At 39.5% G+C, this 27,965-nt stretch overlaps 1 protein-coding gene across 4 annotated transcripts in view; it reads left to right on the top strand.

Annotated features, from left to right (window-relative positions):
- The window catches only part of ncor2 (nuclear receptor corepressor 2), a 111,174-nt gene that overhangs the window by 44,012 nt on the left and 39,197 nt on the right, over positions 1 to 27,965 (top strand). For 3 of the 4 annotated variants that reach the window (XM_019862775.1, XM_019862777.1, XM_019862778.1), the window contains exons 2-14: positions 5,792 to 5,993; positions 6,473 to 6,588; positions 10,058 to 10,235; positions 13,563 to 13,745; positions 15,579 to 15,692; positions 20,180 to 20,236; positions 20,784 to 20,836; positions 23,988 to 24,054; positions 24,694 to 24,866; positions 24,990 to 25,083; positions 25,996 to 26,174; positions 26,903 to 26,957; positions 27,048 to 27,146. In XM_019862775.1, the coding sequence (XP_019718334.1) occupies positions 5,889 to 5,993; positions 6,473 to 6,588; positions 10,058 to 10,235; positions 13,563 to 13,745; positions 15,579 to 15,692; positions 20,180 to 20,236; positions 20,784 to 20,836; positions 23,988 to 24,054; positions 24,694 to 24,866; positions 24,990 to 25,083; positions 25,996 to 26,174; positions 26,903 to 26,957; positions 27,048 to 27,146 (1,473 nt within the window). In that variant the 5' untranslated portion in view covers positions 5,792 to 5,888. Of the gene's footprint in view, positions 1 to 5,791; positions 5,994 to 6,472; positions 6,589 to 10,057; positions 10,236 to 13,562; positions 13,746 to 15,578; positions 15,697 to 20,179; positions 20,237 to 20,783; positions 20,837 to 23,987; positions 24,055 to 24,693; positions 24,867 to 24,989; positions 25,084 to 25,995; positions 26,175 to 26,902; positions 26,958 to 27,047; positions 27,147 to 27,965 lie in introns of those variants that run through there. The other variant, XM_019862779.1, reaches the window with a different exon arrangement.

The following is a 27,965-nucleotide window of genomic DNA, read 5'->3' on the forward strand; positions in this document are numbered from 1 at the left end:
GTGAGTGTGAGCGTGGATGGTTGTTCGTCTATGTGTGCCCTGCGATTGACTGGCAACCAATTCAGGGTGTCCCCCGTCTACTGCCCGAAGAAAGCTGGGATAGGCTCCAGCACGCCCCGTGAACCGTATGCGGTTCAATGAATCAGAAAATGGATGGATGGATGGATGGATGGAAATGTAAACAGAAGCAACATGTTGATGTCAATCTAAATAAGAGGCATAAAAAAATAATGTTTCTGGCAGAAATTGATTAAAGAAAATGCTCCTCTGCCAACAACATGGTGCATTCAGGGCACTCGTATACGCACTGCGCCGTTCTACATGCTATTGGTTTTTCTTCGATTATGACATTTTAAAGATCGAGAGAAGCCAAAATTGAAATGACAATTTAAATTTCAATTAATCATCCATCCCTAGTTTGGATGTAATTTTTTCAACCTCTGTCCAGCACATGTTTACCGTGAAAGCTTTTTAGGAACGTTTTTTTGAAGTGTCAACAAGAGGCCACACCGTTCTTATCTAAAATTTGTGGAACCAAGTCCTTAGCTCCTGCTTCTGCTGTGCTCCCTTGCTAGTATTTCCTCAGCCATTCGACAAATCATTGGGAAGGTTGCGATGAGGTATTGACTACGAAAGGCCAAAGCCCACTCCACTCTGTGGAGAGCTCCTAAAACTGGCTAAGTAAAGCGTGTTGGAGTGAGAGAGTGAGGTGACTGAGTTCATTCCCACTGTTGGCTTTGAGCCAGCGGCTCGCCTGTGGGTGTTTGTAGCAGAGCCAGTGCATGTGTTTAGCCTCTTGTCTGGAAGGCCCCATTCGCCTCACATTTAATGTCAAAGCGCTTTCATTGTGCTGGTCCCCTTTCTTGATTCAGGTTTGTTGCCCTCTGCAGCTCTTGTGACTGCCATATGTGTTTTTGTCCTTTTCTGGCAAATGTCTTTAGATCAGCATGCATCAAATGCTGGTTGGTTCATATCAATTTTTTTTTTTTTTTTTTTTTTTGCCGGGCCTCAAATACGTCTTTTTTCAAGACAGAGTCCTTCCATTTTAGGACTTGTTAATATTGAGCACCGATAATAGATAATGCCAATATGATGGATGTGTTTCATGTTAATAAAATATTCTTGAAAAACACAAACTGTATGTTTCGCATAGCATAAATTCAACTCAAATTGTACAAAACAAATTTGTATTGCCAATCAAGTTTCACTCAAACAGAACAATGCTTTTCCCTCTAATCGACTGGTACTTAACCTTATTAGAGGTACCGAAACCAACCAGTTCATGTGCACGTTCACCAAACCCTTCACTAGTGAAAAATAAAAAAATGTTTTTTTACAAATTCAAGACATTAACAAAAACATGTATTAAAAACACAAAAAAGTAAATTACATTACATGGCATAAGTATAGTTTTTTTAAAATCACACAACGTACTATCACGACAGTCACACGTTGACTACTGAGCGAACTAAATTTCCCGCAGAACTCTTTGGACAAGCAATGTAATGTGATCATCTGCAGCCAATGATGGCCAAGCAGGTGTGTCATCACTAATTGACATTTTGAGTCGGGTGTGTCTTAACCTCCTTGGCAGAGGCACCGTCGAACCCCTGAGATCGATTCACCGAACCACTGGGATTTGATCGAACCCAGGTTAAGAACCACTGCTCTAATCAAATATTGTACAAAAACTTAAACCACAAAATTTAATTGAACGCGAAATATATTTCACTCAGATATATCGCCTAAAGGTGAAATTTGAAGTTTACCAGCTACAAGCAAGATTTAAATATAGCCTTGCTTCAAATAAACATATTACTGTGTTGATTAACATTGATATCATAGAAATATTAAATGATTCTGTGGCGAAATTAACCTGGTCCTAAGAGTGATTTGGAATGTGCCATCGGCATGCACCACATACTGATCTGCACGCTAATTGACAATTGACAATATTTGTTGGCTTGATGAAGTGCTTACTCCATGAGTCAAAATACAAACGATGACCTCTTTCCATGGGGCGCACATTTATTTGCACATTTTTACACTGGGCTTCCATTACTATTGCATGAGTAACTAACTCAGTTAGGAGTGACTAATTGTTTTAGTTGGTCGCATCGCACAGGGATTTGCTCGCACCCTTTTTTGGAGAGGTACATCGTGACCATATTTGCTGATGTTCAGTATCGTTTTGGTTGCCATACCGTTATCTCATATGACAAAGATTGACAATGACTCAAGATATATTTGCAAAATTTTTTACTGTAACAAGAGGTTTGCCTCCATCAAACAGTGGCCGACAAACCAGGTCGCTTAGTTGATAGAACATTAAAAGAAGCCACAATAGAAAAAAAGTTTGTTTTTATGTCAACATTGTTTTGTTCAAGGGGCCAGTTCTTATAGTGTGGGGCCTGATCACCCGCTTCGCCTCGGAAAACCAACTCTTTACCGCCTGCCTAGCATAATAATCAACCACTATAAGTGTGCAGGCTTGCACAAACATCGGACATTATTCTGTTTCGTGTTGAGAATGAAGACATTGTGGTTGAAAGCAACATGGGGACAAGGGGTGCCAGTGCGTCAGACATTACAGTTCGGAAATAAGAGGGGAGCACGCCTCTCCGAACACACCCTTTGTATTTGAGTTAGAGGCCGCGGCTGGCTGCAGCTTCCACACAGGCAAGGCAACGCAAGGCGGCTTAATTTATATGGCGCACTTGACAGCTTTATTTATATAGCACATTTCATACACAAGGCAACTCACTGTGCTTCACACAGGCAAAGACACAACACCTACAAGCATTCACAAACACAACAGTTAATGACATTCAGAAAACTATTAAAAGAATGCATGCACATTGACAGCATTAAAACACATTCACAGAACACTGTGTAAAGGAAAGAACGTTTCCTAAAAAAATGTTGAAAGGAGCTTAATCTAATGTAAACAGCAAGATTTTTAACCCGGAGTTACACAAAAATTACAACTTTCCAGAACTCTGATGCTCGCATTATCACAAGGACCCCCTTCACCTAACACATCACACCAGTCTTACACCAACTCCACTGGCTCCCTGTCCGGAACTGCATTCAATACAAAATAGTGATCTGTACCTCCAAGGGCCATATCTCTCCATATCGCGGCTTTATCTCTCTGAACTAATTTACATTGTTACACCGTCAGATCTTTGCCCTCCCTCTACCTTTCCGTTCCTTCTGCCTGTCTGACCACGGTCGGTAACAGAGCCTTCAGCCGCTGTGCCCCACATCTTTGGAACTTGTTATCACCTGACCTTTGCAACACAGACTCACTATCCCCCTTTAAAACTTTTCTCAAAACACACCTATATCGGATTGCTAATTCACTTTAAAATTGCCCTTATCATTTGCCATTTTAATTGATATTTTATGTTCTGTTATTTTATTGTACTGATTTTGAGTGCCACGAAAGGCACCACTAAATAGTACTAATTAATTAAAAGCATTTACACTCAGGGCTGATTTCACTTCTGTTGGCGTCTTATTCCATTTGTATGCAGCGTAACATCTAAATGCAGCTTCACCATGTTTACTCCCAAGTATGGGCTCCATCAGGTGTGCAGATCTCAGAGCCCTACTGATCTTATATTCAATCAGCATCTCTTTAATCTATTCAGGACCCGAACCATTGAGCGATTTTTAGACCAGGAGTAGAATTTTCAAATCTATTCTATAGCTGATTGGAAGCCAGTATAAAGTCTTTAAGATTGGATTAATATGATCTGATCTCCTTGTTCTGGTCAGAACCCGAGCTGCAGGTTTTTGATGCTCTTTTGAGGGAGTCCAGTAAGAAAACCATCACAATAATCAAGTCTACTGTAAAAGAAAGCATGCATCCCGTGAAAGCATGTGCACAGGGATGGCAAGATTGCCATACACGCGCACCACACATACACACGTCACAGACTGGAATGACAAAAAGGAAGCAGTTTATCGCTGAGGTTTATTTATATATATTTTTCAGAAAATGAGAAGAGAAAGGTGGATGTTTGGTGGTGAAGGAGAGCCAGCAGAAGGTGCCAAATCATATGGTAGGAATGATAAATATAAGACAGGGACACATCAGCCGAGCAACAGGCGAAAAAAAAAAGTACTGCTTTCGATGTCATAATTCTCATCACACAAGCAGAGTTTTGTCTGAAGTGCGGGTAAGCCTGCACACAACCTGCAGTGGTTCTCAACATTGCTGTTTTTTTCCATGATGTCTTCTTTTGAAATTCAAAAAAATAATTTACCTGTTTTGTCAGCCACTTGTGGCAGACAAAATTCCGCTGACAGTAAAATATTTTGCACGTATATCTTGAGTCACTGTCAATCTTTAATACAAAACAATAGTATTCCAATGGAGACAACGATACATCAGCAAATATAGCCATGCTGTATCTCATTTGTTTCGGGGGGAAAAATCAGTGAAAAAGCATTTATTTTTTCCTAATCAGCAAAAACGTTTGTTGTCACTCCAGTCTGTGACGCATACACGCGTGGGTTTGTGTACGCACTTTCACGTGCAAAAGCGGCAGCCAGCCCATCATTTATTTTATAGCGGTAGCGGGTTTAACTCAAATCCATCGGGTACGTTCAAAGCGGTAGATCCTCCTCCCCTGTGATTATTGCTGATCGTATTCTATATTCTAACCAATGAATAGCTCATCCATGAGCTATTTCCATGTGTACTGCCGAACACACTGGATGACCCTTGTTCCCCCATTGGAATAGGAGATTCTGCAAGAGGAGGAGACTGGCTGAAGCGCTGTAAAAAGATGGCAACTCCAGAATGAGCATAACAATCTGTACTCGCCCTATGTGACCGGATGAAATTTTTACCCGCACACACTGAAAAATTGCCACATTTATGAGCGTTTTGGCTGCAAACTAGAGCCTCGTATTGTGCGAATAGCTAAATTAAACACAGACAGACTCCGTCTGACATTTTGTTTATACTCTGTCTGTCAACCACATCCCAACCTGGCTAACTTCACTGTGTTCTCTGTTTGGGTTAGATATGATTTGTTGCATGAACTCACTCTCACTTAGGCCATTGAAAAGTTATGAAGGAAGAAGAGCTGTCTCCAAACTTGGACATTACAATTTCCTGATAGAGTTGGTAAAATACCCACAACTGTAACATTTTAAGTCTCATCAAAAAAAAACAAACATTTTTTTTTTTATACACAATGGGTTCAACATTTTTCTAAGAGCATAAAATGTCTCTCCACTATCACTACACACCCACAGATGCCATGGTGCACACGCAACCCAGAGCATTCACAACAACCCTAACCTTAACCCATTGCTGTTTTTGTAGTTGCAGTGGGAACACGCATTGCTGTCATATCTTAAGAGATAAATTCTTAAACTGAGCTGTATACGAGTGTGACTCAACAATTCACTTGCTGTTTTTAGGATTTAAACACACTCTATCTTGCGGTGAATTTATAGTCCAAGTGGATTGTTTTGCCATTGAAGAGCTTGAGGGGCTTCGATAGCAATGAGTGATAGATTTCTCTATGATGGTTTTAAATGATTCACATCGCTCTTAAAGCATTCTAATCCGGTGTTATGTATTCATTTCACATTACGTTGAGTTAATGGTACAGTTGCATGTGCTTATTTTATTTGCGGTATTCACCATCAGCAATTGTTTTGATTTTTCGCTTTCATCCTGTGTATATGTTTTAGTGACTGTATTTGTAATGTATTTACTTTCTATTCATATTTGATGTATTTTGGCTGGTTTTTTTTTCCTTTACAGCATGCTGGCTTAGAGAAAGAAACCACGATGCACATAAAACTCATCTGCTTGGCAACCACACCGACTTCCTGTCTGTAGAGGAAGAGGCTGTGCCAGGATGTCCTCTCATCCCCAGTCTGTGCCACCGGGCCGGAGGACCATGGACACACGGCACCTGCCAAACCCTGCCACCTTACCCTTGCAGCTCCAGCGGGCACACACAGTAAGAGGCCTGGCACAAAATGCATTGAATGCATTCCTCCCAATGCTTAACTTTCCAAACTAAAACTAATTAAAGAACCTTTGATTATTGTGTTTACGATACTGTCTGCTTGACTGACAGATGTAATGTCATGACTCTGACCCGTTGGAGAGAGCACGACCCCAGCGACTCTCACTTGTGGCTTTCTTTAGGAACATTCCCCTTCACAATATTGTGCACACAACTCGATTTCCTCATTAGCGGTTTGAAGTTCATGTTGCCGTTGTAGAGAGGATAGTTTCCATCCACCCACTGCAATTATCAAGATTATGTCCCAGATATAAAAGGCACAATAACACCCTCCACAAAGTTGCACCTGTACTTGATCCTTAATGCCTATGTACACATTTCTGATAAAATGTTTTCACATGCAGGAAGGGCGGGTTATGTCAAAATATGATTTATGTCTGCTCCTGCATTTGTTGCATTTCCTTCTCTAGGAAGTTGGAATGGTGGACTACCACTCCCATCATGCGAGAGACTACAGCTCGCACTTGGCTCAGCCTCATCGCCGTCGGCCCTCCTTGCTTTCCGAGTTCCAACCTGGAAATGAGAGGTAAGGTTTTCATGTTCAAATACTACCAGTACCACTTTATAATGACATACGGATTACATCATTAGATGACTGAAGTAGTGAACCCTGTAGATTTGATTTACATTACTTTGTGATCTAAGGTTGGGAATTGTTTACATTTGTTCACGTTTTTTTTGTTGGAGTTTTATAGCCATTGGGTTAATGTTGTGTTATAAACAACCACCACCAAACTTTTTTTTAACTTACCACAATGTTTTTGTGGTGTACTGCAACATATCTCTTCAGGTTTGTTGTATTTTCTCAGCTACATCGTGCCCACATTCCTTTCCCTTTGGCTAAAATTAAGCATAAGTTTTTTTTAATTTTTTTCTCTCTCCACTTCAGTGTAATAATTTCTCCTTTCTCCTGGGGGTTGTGCAAAGCATGACCATTAATGCTCCACTTTTACACAGTAGTATTTGACCAGCAACTCTTCACCGACTGACGTAGCGTTATTTTTGCTGTGAATCTCACGAGAACTCGCGACTCAGTGTTATTTTGCCGCGAATCATGTGACAACTTAGTTGAGACAGCAGTAATTGACGCCAAGGAATCATAAATTAAGTTTTTGTCTCGTCTTTGCTTTTGAACTAAAATGTCCATAGATTTTATCCCAGTCTTTCTTTAATGAACTACATATTTCATCAAGTGGAGTATTCATATATTAATCCTGTACTCCAAATTCACTGTAATTACCGGTAAAAAAAAAAAAACACAACAATGTAATAATTTGTTAGCCACTATGCTTGCTGTTCTTTTACATCAGGCAAAACTTTGTCAGTCGCTTCCCATCTGTCTGAGATCACCCCGACCAAATGACTATTACAAATTAAAAATAACCTAATTGGGCTTATTTGCTGAGCACAAATGTGGTGATGACATGTTTGCAAAAAAAAAAAACTGTAGAGTGATCTAGTCAGAGAATGAAGTTATTTACTGTAACTTTAATGTTGCATTTTGTAATTATAACCCCCCTATTAATACAATGTAATTAAAAAGTATTTTTCTTTCTCAGGTTTAATAACTTTTTTTTACGTCTGCCTTCGATCAAAACATACAACAGATTTCCAATATGTAGAATTTAGAACAAGGCTTCCCTCGTTCTGCTGTAAATCTGATCATTTATTCATTCAACGTGACCAACATTTCCATGCCAAAAAGATGTATGTGAATCCCACCAGGTAGATGCAACGCTTTCAGTGGGAACATATGAATCAAATACACATACAAGCTCTGTTACATTAAAGCAGACACTATAAACCGAATCAGTCTACAGTATGTGAAAATGTATCTGCTGTAAGTGGGGAAAAGGGGCCACCTCTGGCACATCCGCATAATATGAACATAAAAGATTTATGATCTGGGTTTATTCATTTATTTATTTTTCAATACGTCTCCATTTATGGCTCCTGTCTGCACTCTTTCATTCATTCTGTGTGTAGCCTTTTAGTAAGCAGCATCTGTGGCTTGTTCAGCTGTGGAGCAATTCCGCTTTCGAGTAGCAAATAGATTGGCAGACACAGACTCATTGTCGTGTTTTCCCAGTAACGGGGCGGCTATCAGCACACATAATCTCTATTCTTGCCATAATCATCGCCGAGCCAGTGAGAATCTAATAGAGCTGGTTGTTAGGTGTTGATGTTTGTGTTGTTTTGCACTCCCTCCTCCCCCATCCTTCCACGCATCTCGTTCTCTCATCCTCCAGACAAATCCTCCCCAGGGATCAGATTATTCTGCACGCTCACGAGAGGAGGAAAGAAAATAGGGACAGAGAGATGGGGTGTGGGGGGTGGGCTCACGCTTGGTGTGATTATGTAAGTGCCAGCCATCTATGAAGATGAAAAAGAATGTGAGTGAATGCGGGGGTGGCAGGGGCGATGGCTGGTTTGTGTTTAACCATCTGGCCATGTGGTGATGAATTTTACTAGCATTTTTTTCAGCAGTGGTTAGATAAGAAGCCCTGATAAACATCTTTTATTAATTGTCCTTTTTCAATTTGGGTGCAGTCTTGCATATCACACAAGTGCCATAATGTATACATTTCAAGAGGTAATCTGTCGTTTTGGCAGAGGATAGCGCAGATTACACCAGCACACTAGCACCCAACTAGACAGAGAGAATCCATGCTTCTTGGTATGTACACAAACCACACACTAGGCCATTGTGGGTCGAGGCCATCAATTATGGTTGTGTATTCCCCTCTGCTCTTCAAAAGCCATTTCCATTTTGACATTGGTAGCAAAGTTACTGCCCTTCTGGCATCTGACTACAGGGCAGATTTTAGGTAATCTTTTTTTTTTTTTTTAAGAATGGAAATACAGTTTATACACTGCTTGCAAGCGTGGTTGCCAATTGTCCGTGAATCTGCAAAGTTGTTTAGAGTAACAGTGTTTACTTTATATTTGACTTGAATTTAATCCCACTTCTCGGTCGCTCCTCTGTATAGATGAGAAAAAAAGATGAGCCCCTATACACTGGACCATATTTATTTAAACACTACGTTGTGAGTGACGTAGTCTCTTTTTCTGCACATGCGGATCACTTTGGAGACGCATTTGATTCACACACCGGGCAGACTCAAGTAATTAATATATAATATCAACGATTACGCAGCAAAATTGGATTTCACCAAAAAAATCTGAATTGAAAATTAAGACCTGCAGTCTGAATGTAGCCTTAGTCTTTACTTTTTTTTCATAATTCAGTTTAATTCACACCATGTTTAGAATTAACTCCCGACTCCTGTTTTCTGAAGTTGAGCCATGATGTAGCTGAGCAACTGTGATGTAGTTTTCAATGGGCAGCAAGTGGCAACATGGTGGTCCCCTGAGATAGACAAAATTGGGTGAATTTTACTGCTTGACTCATATTCCACAAATGTGATATTAATGAGAATTCCATGTTTAGACTAGTGGGGCTGCAACGAACATATTATTTGTAAGGAACGTTTTTGGGTTGACTTCCCCTTTAACAAAAATTGAGGCATTGGCTCTTTGGCACCAAATTTTCTTTTTTTTTCTCCTCCCCCTCTCCTTTCCCCGTGACTTTTAGTCGTGAGCCATTTGTATCTGTAAGGGATGCCATTTGTATTCGTAAGGGATGGCCACTTGATTAAGGATAGCGAGGAGGGCCACACCCCTGCTTGTCATCTCAGTAGTTGTGCACACGAGTAGTTATGATGAGTCTTTGCCAAATGTATATGTACATGTATGGGGCAGTTTTTCCAAGTCACTTCATCTGTAAGCCATTTATTTTTAAGGGTAATGTTGTCAGATGAATTTGAAATTTTAATAAATTGTTTAGGAATCGGACTTTGTGTTACATTTATGGTTTGAACTCACCTGTGATAAAGTTAATTATAAACATTTTTCTAAGGGGTGCATCAGTTGCTTGTCCTTCTTTAGTTTACAGATATTTTCATTTTTATTTTTACACAATTTTGTTGTTGCAGAGGACAAGAGCAGCATATCCGCTATGAGCACATCTACTTACCGGAGCCTAGTAGCCATTCAGAGATGGAGTTTGGAGAGATCAAACGGCCTCGTTTGGAGATGGGGCCAGATTCTCTGATTAGACCCTCATCTCATCGGCCACAGTTGCCTCTTGGAGGACCTGAGGATCTTGCTAAGGTCAGTAGCTTCTGTAAATTAAACAAATGACCAAAGCTTTCTAAATGCCTGCACTTCCACACTTTTTATATACATCGTATTTAATATATTTTATATATATATATAAATACACCGTATTTTACGGACCATTAGGCGCACTGTATTATTAGGCGCAATATCAATGAAAGGGTGTTTTGTTTTTAAATTATACATAAGAGCCACCAGGTTAAAGGGTGCATTCTTTGTGTGAAGCTTTGTATTTTAAATAGTTTATTACATTTTACAGTTGTGCCATAAGTGTATTTAATAGATTTGGCACGATTATGCTAGTTTCGGACTGGTCGAAAACAGATGGTAGCATCGCATGTCTCGCTTGTTTTTGTTCGCCGTGCAACTACATGGGGGTTGCTTCGAACAGAGGAGAGGATCCTCCGACAGATGAAAACCGAGTTTGAACGGCACTACTCAATCTGCTGACCAGCGGCTGTGGTATTACTTTGGCTAATACTAAATGCGATCTCGGTTGACAGTTCACCAGCTAAAAACAAGTCAATGCACTCACCATATCCAATGTTTTTTTGCTCTGTCCCAGCAAGTATTGAAGCTGGCTGTGTCATTTACCTCACGCCGGTCCAGCCAGAAAAGCTCAGATTGCCTTGCGTCGAAGCGTCGATTGCACCATTAAGCTATTAAAACGACATTTATCATAATACTTAGACAAGGAAGCAGGAAGTAGTTCTGGGCGCCTTCAAGCGATTAGATCAGGGGTGTCAAACTCATTTCACATGGTGGGCCACATACGGCCTCGGTAGATGTCAAGTGGGCCGGACCATTAAAATGATACAATGCTTTGCTATAAATAACCAAAACAATATGTCTTTCCTTTGTTTTGGTATAAAGAAGCACAAGAACATTAGGAAAATGTTGAAATTTAATGAACATATCTTTTACAAAACATTTCATGAAGCACCTTACATTTCCTTCGACAAATGTGCAATTTACTTTTATCATTCACATATATGCATTGCAACTGATCCCACTGATTGTACAAACTTTAACAAGTAATTGGTATTGAAAACTATAGTAATGCACTTTAAGATTAAACAAGATTCATAAAGAAAGCAAGTTTTAAAGCATTTACACGTGCATATAAAATCTAAATGTAATCCCTGCCTACACCTTACAAACTAAGGAGAGTGCTATTAAATGTGTAAATGTGAGAGTGCTATTGATAGCGTCTGCTGTCATGGGTCTGTCTCAGTGACAGACTGAGGCTGCTGTTGTCTTCTTCTCTGATCAAAACAGTGTCCCCTTGCGGATACTCAATGAATTGCACCTGATTAAAAATATTAATTCTGTGTCTTTAATGCATTTTTTTCACTTTTACATTATTATGCGGGCCTGATTGAACCTACTTACGGGCCGGTTCCGGCCCGCGGGCCGTATGTTTGACACCCCTGCTTTACATAATCATCTCGCGGGCCGGATTAAACTCCTTTGTGGGCCGGATGCGGGCCGTATGTTTGACACCCCTGGATTAGATGCATATGAGCATAAGAGAGCCAACAAGAAATTAAATTAAATCATAAAAGTGAAGGGGAAGGAATTCAAATTTATGTTTACCGCTTAGTCCCACAGACTACAAAGCTATACCAAGCTAACATTGGAAACGCCCTGCAAATAATAGTTGGCATTAGGCTGGTAGGACACCATTTGCCATTATTCTTAGACCCAGAAGCAGGAAATAGTCCTAGTTCTGGTGTGATGGAAACATATAGACGCCTGCTAGGGATTAGTTGCAGATGAGAATGACAACACGAACGTAGAAGGAAGCAATTTGAATTAAAGGAGATGAACTGAAAAGCCAACATTCATCAAAACATAGGGAGCACCGCATTACAAGGCGCATTATTGATTTTTGAGCCTATTAAAGGAAAATCAAAGGACTCCAGGTGCACCTTATGGTCCAAAAAAATACGGTACTTATGTGTATTTTCCCATCCAGACTTCTGACACATCCACCGCACATACGCTGTGAATGAGCAAAGAGGCGTGCTTCATTGGGAGCGCAGGCTTCCAAGAAATGATGGAGCATGTTTTTTTTTTTTCTGTCAAATCACCATTGGAATCTGTGAACGAGATAAGGCACACTAAAAATGTGTGTGGTCAGGACATGCAGGCCACTCTCGTTCCAATTAGACTTTTTTGTTATTGTGTATGAAATAAGTCCATTTTAGGTCATATAATCCAAATACTATGCTTATGATTGAGTGCATGCCACCACTAAAAAAGATGTATGCCTACCGTACTGTAATGTAGATTAGTTGTCCCCAATCTTTTTTGTGCTGCTGAAAATAAAATAAACTCACCTTTACACCATTACCATGAATGTAATTGTTAATACTAAGGGGAGGCTGGATCCCTTTCAATTAGCCGTTCCAATTTTTTTCTTTTTTCTTCTTTCCAAAAACTCCAAAAGGGTTGTCTTTAATTAGCGGCTAGCACAGTTTTTTTTTCTGTTGTTTTTGTTTTTTTTTTTTTTTTTTGTAGCATATTCACTCTTCACAGTTGTATGTAAGCATCGTAAACATCCATCCATCCATTCGGTATCTGATCCGCTTATCCTTACAAGGGTCGAGGGGCGTGCTGGAGCCTATCCCAGCTGTCTTTGGGCAGTAGAGTGTTCCAGTAGCTTGTGCTGATTCTGTGTTTTGTTTTTGTATAATATCTAAACTGTACTATCGTGTATTTTTAGGCTTAAAGAGCTGCGAAACAGTAATTAATAAATAATAGACGACCTAAATTCCAAAAGGCTAGGGATGAAACTGCAGATCAAAACTACTGTAGAACTGCCAATACTCTGGTATTCCTGACACCAGTTTCAAAGTTACCCAGAGAGTCGGAACTTGAATCACAAGTACCTGTAAAATGCTAAAAATGTTTTCTATAATATGTAGAGTTGCCAGTAATTACTGTCTGAGCAATGCAGTGTTAAGTCATTATGTAAGTCCTGTCAAATACAATCACTCCTTGAAGTGCACCAAATGATGGTGGACTAGAGGGGGAAGTGCAGCACAAATAACAGACGTGTGAAGAAAATAAAGGGGGGAGCTCTTACACAGTGCACATGAAGACTGGAAAGACAAATAACCACAAAGGGACAGTGGTTTACCAACATTTTATGTGAACATCCATTTTGTCATGCATGGAAAATAAGCACAGGAAAAAGCAAATGCCATCCTCCTGAAGGTCTCTTTGTACAAAAACACAAATATGATGATGATTATTATTTATTATATATTTTTTACTTGTGTACTTCTTCACACTTAACCCTGTTCCTTTTTATAGGATCGTGGAAATGCCATGGGGAAGCTCGAGCCAATCTCCCCCGTAAGCCCTGTACACATGGATCCTGATTTGGATCTGGTGCCAGCCCGTTTTTCCAAGGAAGAACTGATCCAGAACATGGACCGTGTCGACAGGGAGATCACTATGGTGGAACAGCAGATCTGCAAGCTTCGCAAAAAACAGGTTTGCACATGAATGTAATGATGTGCAGTAAGTTTCATATGAAACAGTATGCTCTTATCTGACGTTGACCATTCACATGCAACCTTAAATATTAATCCCGATTATTTTGGTAACAACTGAAATCGCAACAATTCAAACTATCATTTATTTTTTTGGTCCAAAACAAGAAAATGTGTAAACATTTAAAAGAAAATTCTTTGAAACACTGCAATTAAAAGTTCCTTTTAAGCCAAACAAAATGTATTCATCCATTTATCTAATCCTCTTATGCCCACATGGGTCGCAGGCATGCTGGAGCCTCTCCCAGCCGTCTTCAGGCAGTCGGTGGGGGACACCCTGAACTGGTTGCCAGCTAATAGCAGGGCACCCATGGACAAACAGAACTGTAATATTTAAATCAACAATTTCAATAGATCTCTCGAGTGAAAATTGGGTGCGGGCTACTTAGTTTTAAGATGGGAACATGGCAAAGGGCCTCACGAATGCCTCAGAACAACTCAAAATTAGTTTTTATAATTATGCCAATTTTATAATGGTGGAGTGATATAATCAAAATTGTATTTGAATTTTTTATTGCACAGCCCTAAGTAAATGCATTTAAAATAAACCTCAAAATAAAGAAAGTAAAGCTAAGGACATACAACCATATTTATTGTTAGGTATTTTTGTTTTTATGAGTGACTTTTTTTATTTATATATTTTTGTTATTTCGTAGTTTTTCTTTACTACAATAACCTTGGCATGTCTATCCTGTACTTTTCTGAGGTGTTGTTTCTGTAGTCAAGCTTTGTTGCTGATTTATTTACAAAATGCCACAAGTTCATGCAGTCTTCCAGGCAGCTGCATTCCTTTCTGCTTCTGTCTTCACTTTTTATTTAGGCGAAGAGTAGGTTAAAAATACATACAGCTATAAATAACATTTATCCTAGGGGAGGAGTTGGATTATGGCAGAGGTTTTGGGACTGCTAAAGCACTCACATCCCTTCCACTCTGTCTTCTTTTTGGCTGTCTGCCATGTTTAGTGGAGAAACAGTATGATCGGCTTAGGCATGCCAACATAATGTATTAGTGCACTTGGACAGGTGGATACTTCTTCCACACAGAAGGACATGGAGTAAACACCCACTTAAAAGAGGTTTCCTTTTTTTGTTCAGTATATTACATTTGACAAAAAGCCCCCCCCCAAATATTTTCAACTGTGGAAAGTTACTCCCAGTTCCTCTTTGGCCTCTTTGGTCTTTTGGTTTTCTTGGTGTCTGCACGCATGAAATGTGCTGACAACTTCGACCCTCTCAGATTAGCATCGCCATAGGCATGCAGGGCCAAAAAGGCTTGATTTATCCATGCATCTTTGGACTTGAGTGTTGACAACGAACACTGTTAGCAAGGTAAAAGAACTTCCCTTGACACAAAAAAATGTTTGCCTGAGCGCAAGAAATCTCAATCTATCAAATTGGTATGCCGATAATAAATGAGCATGTATAGCCGCAAAGTAGGGGAGCGCATAATACATGAGTACAAAGGAAAATAATTAAAAAGAAATAAGACAAATTTTGAGATTAGAGGCAGGGAGTGGTAGGGGTATAATATTAGTGTGTATGAGTGTGTGTTATTCACAAGATATTACAGTATTTGATTAACAAGGCCTTGGAGAGTTTATTGCTCATAGTGCTGTGAAGTCAGGTAGTGCTGTTTTTGCTAGAGAGTTCTGAATGAAGATTGTTGTAAAAGACACTCTCAACAGAGTTTTTCACTCCCTGAAAGATGACAGGCCTGATGTTTTTGTATTGCTGAACTTCTTAAGCGTCATACTCTTTTGTGTGTTTGTTACAGCAACAGCTGGAGGAGGAGGCTGCCAAACCTCACGAGCCTGAGCGGCCTATGTCCCCTCCACCCAGCGAGGCAAAGCACCGCAGCTTGGTGCAGATCATCTACGATGAGAACAGGGTCAGTGGAATAAACACCGTTGTTACTTGCCCATGCATGCGGGTGTGCATACACAAACCAATCTGGATTGTTATAATGCAGTTAGGTCAATAGATGTGAAATGATTCTTTGATAGAAAAATAATCCCTTATCGTGCCATCCAAACAGAACATGGTTGGTAAACTCGAGCATGAATAAACAAGCACACACACACACACACACGCACACACGCACACACACACACACGCACACACGCACACACACACACACACACACACACACACACACACACACACTCAGTTTGAACCAAACACTTGTTCTGTGAACTATTCACATTTATTTTATTGTTGTAACATTTTCTTTTTCTCAAGTCATATACGAAAATACATATCACTAACAGAGGCATACAGTCCTCATCTTGACGTGCAATACTGTTTTCATGTGCAATACTGTCTTACTGTGTCCTCACTGTGCAATACTGCTCGATGTGCAATACTATTTGATGCTGGAGCCACTACCTCAAGACCTCAAGTGCTAAGCTACTCTTATCCTATGTCTTTCCTTGCTCCGACTGTCTCTACAATAAGCCGCTCTCGTACAACTCTAATTGCCCCACGGGGATAAATAAAGTTTTCTGAATCTGAATCTGAATCTGAAAATACATATCACTAACAGAGGCAGAATGTCCTCATGCACTCCTTATAGTCCAGCACGGCATTGCCTCCTGGCCTTTCCCATCAATGAACACTTTGCGTTTGTTTTCACATTAGAAATATCAAACCATTAATGTACAATTTTATATCATGTATAATGAACTTTTTATTTTACTCACGTGAACATCAGTAGTGGTTGTGTTTTTCATTATATTTCCATTTAACAACTTTTTTTCCCCTAAAAAGTAAAATTACAACAAACGCGATTTTTTTAAACAACCATTTTTTTTCGGTTTTAGAGTAAAGTGTTTCCATGTGCTGTCTTCTTAAATTCATTTTAGTGGTCATCGGATATATCGTGAACGTCAGCCTGAGTCAGATAGTGATGAAATGAAAAATCAGTCTCTCCATCTAAATCAAGAGGCAGTAAGAATATATGAATTCAACCATTCTACTTGATTTAGTTTTGACAAAAGGAGGACAGTTCACATGTCAAAAATGATTTTTTTGTCAGTGGTAAGTCATTGTATGGCATACTCATGTGAGTCTCTGTGCTCTCAGTCCACCTAGTGGCTGCACCTTCCCTTTAATTTATGCACTTTACATGAAACACATAAAAGGTTAATATTCCCTCAACCTTATTCTAGACAGGAGCCAGGACATTTTTTTTGTTAGCTTCCTGTTTAGGGGATCTTGTTGCTTATGATTCCAATAATAATTTGAAATATCTTGTGGAATTAATCTTTGTTTGAATCTACAATGAAGGTAAAAGTGTGGTGTGTAACCTTTGGATTCTACATTTTCATCATGTTTTGAGTGAAAGAAATAACTTTTAAAGTCTTTCATAAATGCTATCTGGCCAACCATTACATGACTAAATTTAAAGGAGATATTGACACTGTAGGTTGCCGTTTTTGTGTTTTTCAAGTTATTAAATGTCCATCAACATTAATGGAGTTATCAAATTAATAATACACAAATTATGAACTTTGTACTGCCGCAAAACTGATGCCCTCCCACCCCCTCCAGCCCGCCCTGACAGCACTGGGTAGCTCCTTCAGCCAGAGACTGTTACACCAGCGCTGCAAGGAGAGATACCGCCGCTCGTTCCTACCGACTGCTGTCAGGCTTCTGAATAAAAAATAAATAAAATTACGTGAAAAACAATTGTAAATAGCACAGCCACCTTATCTATATCTATATTTATATTGCACTTAATTGAACTGTGCACTTTACATGAAACACATAAAAGGTTAATATTCCCTCAACCTTATTCTAGACAGGAGCCAGGACATTTTTTTTGTTAGCTTCCTGTTTAGGGGATCTTGTTGCTTATGATTCCAATAATAATTTGAAATATCTTGTGGAATTAATCTTTGTTTGAATCTACAATGAAGGTAAAAGTGTGGTGTGTAACCTTTGGATTCTACATTTTCATCATGTTTTGAGTGAAAGAAATAACTTTTAAAGTCTTTCATAAATGCTATCTGGCCAACCATTACATGACTAAATTTAAAGGAGATATTGACACTGTAGGTTGCCGTTTTTGTGTTTTTCAAGTTATTAAATGTCCATCAACATTAATGGAGTTATCAAATTAATAATACACAAATTATGAACTTTGTACTGCCGCAAAACTGATGCCCTCCCACCCCCTCCAGCCCGCCCTGACAGCACTGGGTAGCTCCTTCAGCCAGAGACTGTTACACCAGCGCTGCAAGGAGAGATACCGCCGCTCGTTCCTACCGACTGCTGTCAGGCTTCTGAATAAAAAATAAATAAAATTACGTGAAAAACAATTGTAAATAGCACAGCCACCTTATCTATATCTATATTTATATTGCACTTAATTGAACTGTTGTGTACATTGAAACTGAAACATTTGTTTTGTGAATGCAAACACTTTGTTTTTCTTCTTCTGTCGACCCACAATTTTGCTGCTGTCGACTGTAAATTTCCCCAGTGTGGGACAAATAAAGGATATCATAAACATACAGCATGTTAAGTATCCCTTTCAATATAAGTCATACTTTGTTTTAGAAACCTTGCCAGCGCTAATGCTAAAGATAATGTAAACACCCATTGATAGCCTAATAGAAAATTAGCATCGCGTTCCAGGTGTTCAAATAATGAATAACTTTAATAACTTTAAATAAGGAATATTCACCCTAAAATGCTGTAGTATCACATACAGATAAGTAATATAGCAATACTCAAAGGCCAATATTCTTCCTAATGCAGGAATAACGAGGTTTGTTAAGTTAAATCGTTACTTTCTTCTACTCTTTTCATCTTAATATAAAGGTGTGTATCCATGCATACATGGCACCACACTTACCCAAAGAGACCAATGTGCGCACAAATTTCTTTTTTGTATGTTCTTTCAAGTTCTATTTTGAGTTGAGTTTTGGTTGTTGAATAAATGCTACGTTTTATGAATAGTCATGTTTATTCAGCGTGCTTATAATTTTTTCCATGATCGTTTCGCCCTAGCAAGATTTGGGAAGAGCGAATAGGCTTAAATCACAACACCAGGCTACGCCAGTTTATGTAAAACCATTTATTCAACCACTTGTATCATCATATCACCTGTTAACATATAAAGCAATGTTGATGACTCCCAGATCACTGTGACAGTGCTCTCAGAAGCGTTTACGAATTCACATCCCAGTATAGAGAGTGTCTACATGACTTCAGTGCTCTCCTGCAGCACTCAGTGAAATCACTGCACTTCATAGATTGCTTAAGACTTATTTGGGACGATGGAGGGTGTAACAGTTACTCTGTGTTTTGACCTCTATAACACTTTCCACTTCCTTTTTTCCCCCCTCCCCTTCCTATTGTCATATCACATGCAAATGAGCCACAGCTCACGCCCACCCTGTATATTAAGTGATTTTTCCAACACCTGTAGCGGCTAATTCATGTGAACTATATTCCGTAATCACATCTACGCCTGTGACGATCGGTGCTCCCATTGGACAGAAATGACAAGAGTGGCACTGATAGCACAAACTCGGAAATGGAAAGAAGATTTCTGGCTTTTACACGCAGTATAATAGGGGCTAACATGCAAGCATTTCTTTTTGAAGACTTACTTGCGGTAGTTGTACGCTACTCACAAAACATTAAGGATATTTGGCTTTCAGGACGAGCCTAAAATGCATTAAAAACCTTTGCAGGTGAAGTTAATGTGACATTCTCTGAGCTTTTGAATGCACATGTCCAACCGTTTATTTTTTCAGTACTTTTTGCACAAGTTGCTGTTCTCCAACAGCTTAACAGCAAGATTCACAACAGGCGTTTGGTCCTTGAATAAACCAATAAATATCCTGGTTGAATTAGAGCTGGCGTTTAAACAAGCATCCTCAACATGCTGTTCACATTTTGACATCACGAGACCAAGACGACAACTTTTACTTAAATGTCCTACTTTCATGATATGATATAACTGTAGCGTGAATTTTTTACATTTTTCCATTAATTTCACCTGAAAGCCAAATGTCTGTCAACGTTTTGTGAGTAGTGTTTCTTAATATTGATATCATTCATCTGATGTCTCCATGAGAACAACAAAGCCCTTTAAAAGCAAGCCACCCCCGCTGGCTGCCTTTGCTTGTTTTTTCTTCCCTGTCAAGAGTTGTGATGGGCTAAGGCAAAGAATTATGGCCCCGCTTGGGCTAAAAGCCCTAATAATAGTCAATGTATCCATCTCTCCATCGATGCATCCAGTCACCCAGCCGGCTCTAGTGGAGTCTAAGCGTTCAAGTGAGCGTGCTCACTGTGTTGTCATGGTGATGACTGAGGTGCAGGCAGTCGGCTAATCTAGTACTTCTGGTTGTGTTCTGTTACCAGAAAAAAGCAGAAGAGGCACACAGGATACTGGAGGGACTTGGACCAAGGGTAGAACTGGTGAGTTATATTTGTCATATTCCCGTTTCCATATTATTATCTTCCTGCTTTTTTTTTTTTTTTTGTCTTTTGATTTTCATTTTTAAATAAGTGACGTAAGGAAATGTAATTGAATTGCATCATTCCTAACAATCAGGGCACAAGCGGTTGAGCAGTTCAGGCTTCATTAGGCAAGGAAAATCAAAATCAAATCCATAAGAGCTTTTCTGTGACATATTTGAAAAAAAGAATATTGCTTGTTCCTGTTTAGGAATTGTACTTTTTTCCCCTAACACACTGTTATTCTTACATACCGTACTGTATTGTCAACCGTCAAAACATCCATCTGCATCCATCTTGCACAGATTGTGAATTTGGCTCTCAATGATGAAATAGCATTTGAACTAGGTTACTTTCAATAATGACCGTACTGCTTTGTCCCTTCTTTTTGTTGATTATTAAGTCTCAAATATGTCTGGGACACAGCAACAAATTGATCCTAGTTTATTCTGGTGCTTCCATGTTGCTGCAGAACTGAACACTGAGAAACTGTTCTATTTTCTTTCAGCCACTGTACAATCAGCCTTCTGATACCAAGCAGTACCATGAGAACATCAAAATGTAAGTTAACACTTGTGCATATGCCTCTTCATGCCAAAATGATAATAAAAATGATAATACATGATAATAAAAATGCACAAATCTGGTATCCTTTAATTGAAATGGTGAGTACTTTGACCTCTTCTTTTTAACATATTCAAATTTACATTGTGTTATTCAGGGTGGGAGTGGGACCAATTTTCAGCCCTGGAGTTTAATGGCTCAGACCAACCCACTTTAGTTTTGCTCCTGCTTATATTATGAATGTGTTGAGCAAGATTCTGGGTATGTCTGGATTTAATTTTATGAAACCATAACTGTGGATGGTATGACAAACAATGCAGCCATGTTGGTTGTTTGCTATGGTGTGACAGTAATGATTGTGATGGAAATTGACTGTACAAATCAGTTTCTCTATTTTAAGAACAACTTTGTTTTGAATTTGGATTCAAATCAATTCAATAGTTTATCATTAAAATGCAGAAAATGAATAAATTATTGCAGAGTATCAAGAGGTATAAAGATACTGTACTTGACTCACTCACGGTCTCTGGCAGCCCAGCGGGAATTTTCACGGTGCTCCAAATGGAACACTCGGGGCCTGCATTCAGCTAAATATGAAGTGCTCTTTCCAAGACAAGATATAAACCAGATTTAGAAATGATCGTTCCTGCCATCTCATTTATTGTGTGCATAGTCTGTTAACGCTTGTTGAACATGTTCAGACTGAGCCAGTAAATAGTTTTTACAAGATACAATAAATGGTTGAAAAATGTGCAGGGCTCGACATACGTTTCATATATATCTCATTTGATCAAAATAAAAGGGATTAAAAGCAAGGAAAATAGCACTTCATGTACAGTAAAGTAACTTTTAGGCTTTCAAAAAAAATCTCACAAAAAAATCTAAATTTCAGGGCTGTATTGTGAAAACAAATCACATTAGTAATCTAAAATGCGTTCAATATCCAGGTACTATATCCAATCCATTCTTGATTTGCTTATCCTCAATCGCGATATACTTTTCGTCTTTAAGCCACTACTCCCAGCTGACGTACCAAACGCCAGAACTCTATTCCTGTCTCCTATTTTGCTGTTCAAGGTTGGATACGCGCCACTGTAACAGGGTTCCAGCGAGACCTCTGTGACGTGTATTCAGTCACCCAAGCAGTTTTGATTCTGGTCCGTCACAATGACATTCCGTTAGTTTAGCAATTAGCATCGCTTCTCTGGCTTTCCCTCTGTTAATTACTCCTCATACTCATTACTCCCTTTGTGAGAACGATACTTGTTAAAAAGTGTATTTTATTCGTAGCCATGGAGGCGATACGATGGAGGCTTGTGACTATCGAGTTAGGAGCGAAACAGCCCACATCTTGCAATCAACAACTTTTGTCCAGACTCCATCCCTGCCTGATTCCATTTAGCTCAAGCTTAGAGTAAAGCGGGAGTGTCGAAATTTGGTCCTCAAGGGCCATCATCCTGCCTGTTTTCCATCCCTTCCTGCTGAAACACACATGATTCAAAGGATCATCTGATCAGCAAGCTCTGAGGAAGCAAGATAACGATTCTGATAATTTGAATCACGTGTGTTATAGCAGGGAGTGATGGAACACAGGCAGGAAGTTGGCCCTTGTGAACCGTGTTTGGACACCCCTGGAGTAAAGTAAGGACAAACAAATGTACAGTAGTTATACTGTGCACTATGGTTCATGCAAGATACACCCAAGTATATTTTGTGTGTGTGTGTGTGTGTGTGTGTGTGTGTGTGTGTGTGTGCGCGTGTGTGAGAAAAGATTTAAAGTGCATCTGAAATTCAAAAATAAAATTAAATCCTTAATTAAACTAAACATTTTTGACTGACCATGTCAAACCATACGATACTGAAAAATAAAATTACATAAAATCAATAAATAATAATGCATTCAGACTGATCACCAACATTAACTCAGGAGCACAGTATTAAAAACAACTTTAAAATAATTTGTGCTGATTTTTTTTTAAATCAAAGATGATGTCTGGATTAATGGCTACAATGAGCATGGTTCGCAATGCACAGCTTTTCGAAGAGAGGTTTGAAGCAGGACAGAGCAACTCTCGGCTCCAGCTCAACGTGTAGCCGGTACCTGTATTTTAGTTTACCGAAGTAGCAGTCACAAAGCGGCATGATTGTTCGCAATATTTGGCACGTTTTCGTCAAAAAAACTCAAGCGGCTCATTAGCGTGATTGGGGTGTAATGTCTTTAAGTGACGCCTTAATTTATTTGGGTTCATGCTGTCCGCTACCAACATTTTTAGACAAGTAAGCACGCCAATCTTTCTCGTCTGCCACCGTCGTCACAGTGAAGTCAAGCGCTACGTACGCCTCGTCATACTGTATTTCCTCCTTTCGAATGCTCCCTATGCAAACTCTGCCAATTAGAGCGCCACTGCCCCCTAATGTAGTGGAGGTGCAACTGCACTTTATTCTAGGACAGTAAAAAAAATAAAATAAAAAATACAACGGCATGTTCTCCAATGTCAGACGCGCCCCCCACTGTCCGAGATGAATTTGTCATAGTCATAGTGTTTGCTTGTATGTGTTTGGAGCTTTTATGCTTTTTTTTTCATGTGTGTAATGGGTAAGGGCTTTGGAATTTTACCAGTTGTATTGCAGATAACATGTTGGGAAATGGAGAGATTATCCTCTGTACTTATTTTTTCAGCATCTTATATTGTCATCTTGCAGTTGCGATATAAAACTTATACCACTAGTAACCCTCTCTGTAGTCCCTTTTCCTTGCCTGTAACGCCACTGCTCAGTTAAATTGACTAACGTAGAATAAGATTACATTAATCAGCGGGGAGTGTGACCTTACAACTGACAGATTAAGTGTCAGGAATAAAACTGTCTTGCAGCAAAGAAAGATCCAAACTGAGCGGCGGCCTAAGGAGATTACTGTGCCTGACCTTTGTTTGAAGAACTGCAAGACACATTTCATTTGTTTGAAAAAATAGATATAGTTGTGTGTGCATCTTTTTTTGTAGAGTAGGGTAATCCAAATCCTACAAATTTAGTAAGAAATCAAGTGACAAGTGTGTGGGGAGGGGGGGGACTACTATTATTATGTTTTGCTTTTAATCCTCTGCATCGCCGTTTTCCTAATACCAGGTTTTTTTTTCATCCTTCTTAGAAACCAGGCGATGAGGAAAAAACTCATCTTATACTTCAAGAGAAGAAATCATGCTCGTAAGCAATGGGTATGTATAGAGAATTCAGTATTTTTTTTTACCCTGCTGGGACTCAGCCACTGAGGGATGACTAGTGTGAAATTGGGTCAGCAGCTCCTTAGATTGAGTGGCCATTTTAGGCTGACGATAGCGCGCACAGGGTGATCTGTTTCAGGATACTTTGTGCTCTGCTGGATGATTAGGGTTTTATAAAGGAATAATATCTATCCAATCATTCGTGTGTGTGCTTTTTTTTTCAAGTTGGAAATTAATCTGTTGAATTTCTGTTATTTAGGCTTATGTCTGAGTGAGACAGAGCCAACTCGCATACAGCTTTAAGTAGAAGTCGGGATCAATGGGGTGTGCTCTGTTGTATAGCCAGCTCGAATCTTAGTGAGAGTGAGTGAGAGAGAGATTGTGGAAGGAGATCACAATTTGGAAATTAGAAAACTCCTCATCAGAGTATCAGTGTAAGGACGTGGGCTTTGGAGCCAGAGGGTTGTGGGTCTTTTTACTCTATCCCTCTCCTTCAATGTCTGTGTGTGTGTGTGATTTACTTTTATGAGTGTTGTGTGGAACACAAAATATATACAGCACATAACAACGTTATACTAGAATCAGTTCAGTAAGTCAAAAATAAAATGCCTGCCTTTTTGTGTGACAATACAGGAGCAGAAATTCTGCCAGCGTTACGACCAACTGATGGAAGCCTGGGAGAAGAAGGTTGAGCGCATTGAAAACAATCCTCGGCGCCGAGCCAAGGAAAGCAAGGTGCGGGAGTACTATGAGAAACAGTTCCCAGAGATTCGTAAGCAGAGAGAGATGCAGGAACGAATTCAGAGGTGAGCTTCACATATTCAGTCCCAGTGACTCCAACTGACTTATTCTCTTGATGTTGGTTATGTGAAATTATTACTCCAAGAACTCCAATAGTGGAAGATGTTTTGCGTGATTTGATTTTGTAGCCGCGTTGGGCAGCGAGGAGGTGGACTGAGCTCTTCTGCAGCTCGCAGCGAACATGAGGTCTCCGAGATCATTGACGGAATATCAGAGCATGAGGTAATCTTTTTTGTCGAAGATTCTGTCCCTTGAATTACACAATTTTCACTGTTTGATCATCAAAGAAGCAGTGGCGACTCATCAATAGGGGGCACTTGGACGCTGCCCTCTGGCACAGCTAAATCACCTCGAAAGGCCCAAAAAAATGAAACACTGAAAATTAAATTTTATAGTAAAAATACTATAAAATATACGTACCACATATCTGTTTTCATCCCATATTGCTCCTACTGGTGGTTCATTCAGAAATCTCTACTCTGCTACTTAACATGAGTGCCTTACTGCCATTTGCACTGCAAATTCAGTTTTGTTTACTTACACATCCAATGACTCTGACTCTGCTGCCATTTTCAACATACAATTTGTTATTGTTTTGTGTGGCTTTTACATTACTAATTTTTTTAAAAAACTTTGATGAAACACGAACCTTGCGATGCTCCCCAGTTTCAGTATAGATGCAATGTACAATGACAATAAAGGTCTTCTATTCAGTTCTATACCCGCCAGTAAGATGTTCAGACATTGCCTGCCACTTTAGGTGTTTAGATGGACCTTTAATTGCCACCCCTGCAGTGTTAGAACCATTTAGAGCATTTTTTCTTCACTTTTATAGCTACTAGAGAGTCTGAGGTAAATGTGTGTGGAGTTCACATTTGATGTGGAATGTCTCCAGAAGCTGAAATTGCTGAGGAAACTTCACTTCCTCTCCTGCCTCTGTAGTGCTTTAACACAGCCGTAATGTTACTTCCGGTTCATGACAACCACAAGTACAGTCTTAGCGCCCTTCCCTTTCAAAAACGGTCTGTCTCATTCCTGGATGTTAATGTGCGTGTGTGTGTGTGTGTGTGTGTGTGTGTGTGTGTGTGCGTGCGTGCGTGCGTGCGTGCGTGCGTGCGTGCGTGCGAACATCAGAACACAGAGAAGCAAATGCGACAGCTGGCAGTTATCCCACCAATGCTGTTTGATGCTGAGCAGCAACGTATCAAGTTCATCAACATGAATGGATTGATGGATGACCCCATGAAGGTGTACAAGGACCGGCAGGTCATGAACATGTGGAGCGAGCAAGAAAAGGACACTTTCAGAGAGAAGTAAGGTCAACTCTTCAGTAAAGTTAGGGTGGTAAATGGCATGCGTTTATTTCGCATATTTATGTCAAATGCTTGACAGTATTGCATTGCCTCTCATTCACACACTCGTCAACTGATTGCAGAGGTCGGTGTAAACTCCCCGCCATCACATCAGGGGCAAACAAGGTTTTTAGTGTCTTGCGCAACAGTGTCCCCGAGGGCACTCGTGGTCAAACCAATAACTTCCAGATATGCTAAATGTTAACAAGATTGAACGAGATGATACAAAAAATGTTTATTATGTGGATAATAAAGGGGTCGGGTAGTTGTAGGAAAGGAAATGAATCTTCCCCTTTTTGTGACAAATGAGGGATGACATTTGAAGCACAACCACACAGGAACACTGACTGAAAGTCCAATAAAAACATGCAATGCATACGTACATATATATAAATAAACAAAATGTAATGAATAATTAATGAACTTCGTGGTGAAAGCACCCCACTTGTCAAGAACACATTTTAGGCATTGAAAATTTCTTACTTTAAGCCATGCAATATTGTAATTTGTCTAATTAAGAGTAGCCTGATTGAGTTGAATACCCACTGTACTCTATTTCTGAAACAAACCTCTCATTTAGTCGTTTCGTTTTGTGATACTCTAAGAGGTTTCACAGCTTACTCCTTCATGCAAGTGTTCTTCAAAATATCTTCAGGTTGTTCATATTTTTTCATGTTCTGCTTCCACAGATTCATCCAACACCCTAAAAATTTTGGTCTAATTGCATCTTTTCTAGAAAGAAAGGTATGGATTTTGTATTTGACTCAGTTGTCCAGTCTTCTCCGAAATAACATTTCCTGGCAAATCACATTTCTTTTTTCTTTCATTTTTCAGACGGTGGCAGAATGCGTGCTCTTTTATTATTTGACCAAAAAGAATGAGAACTATAAGAACATAGTGCGGAGAAACTACAGACGGCGAGGAAGAAGCCAGGTATTGTCAGCTTTCAAGACTGAAAGCACCTAATCATGTCTTTGGATGTCTTTGAATAACACATGCTCTCTCAATGATAATATTACTTTTAGCTGATTACAGTTCCGGAGGCTGTAGCAGTCATGTACTAGGCAAAATGCCAGAACCTCTGGGTGAAACAAGTCAAACAGGAATAAGCTATGCTCACCTCTCCTCTACTTTCCTTATGAATGTTGCAATCGTCTTGTTTTCTTTTTAAACATAACATTCTAAGATGATGAAACTTGGAGCAGAACAGAACTTGTTCATATGTGCTTAATTTGAGGGTGGTACAAAGTGAACTGTTATAACACTGTCGCTGATAAGGCTCTATTGGTGTATCGCAGCTGCCAGTGTGTCTGGTATCAATACATAAATTGGTCAAATTGCCAAGATCTGTCAAGATGTTATTGCCTCTTGACTTCAAAACACAATAATATTAAGGGAGCCAGCTACACATCCGGCATTTAGAAGAGCTGTTGCTGATGATTTATTAGAATTAGTGTCATCAATACACATTATGCTTTAAATAAAACGATATGGAAATTCTGTTCATTCAAGTTAATAATTGAATAGAGGCGTTGCGCACTTGTAGATGAAAGTGAGATGGTATACCTCAATTGATAATTATCAGTCTTTTCTAGCATATCTTTGCCTTTTATTAAAAAGACAGTCATAGCTTCCCTATGAATGGAGGGGGGTGCATCCTCAAAGTCTGGCCCTCGAGGTATGGATAAAATATTGTTGACCCCCTCATCAAAGTTGCTCATCCCTGCTCTTGATCATCTCTTTAACCGTACT

This window comes from Hippocampus comes, unplaced genomic scaffold, assembly GCF_001891065.2.
Source record: "Hippocampus comes isolate QL1 unplaced genomic scaffold, H_comes_QL1_v1.1 scaffold147, whole genome shotgun sequence".
NCBI lineage: Eukaryota > Metazoa > Chordata > Actinopteri > Syngnathiformes > Syngnathidae > Hippocampus > Hippocampus comes.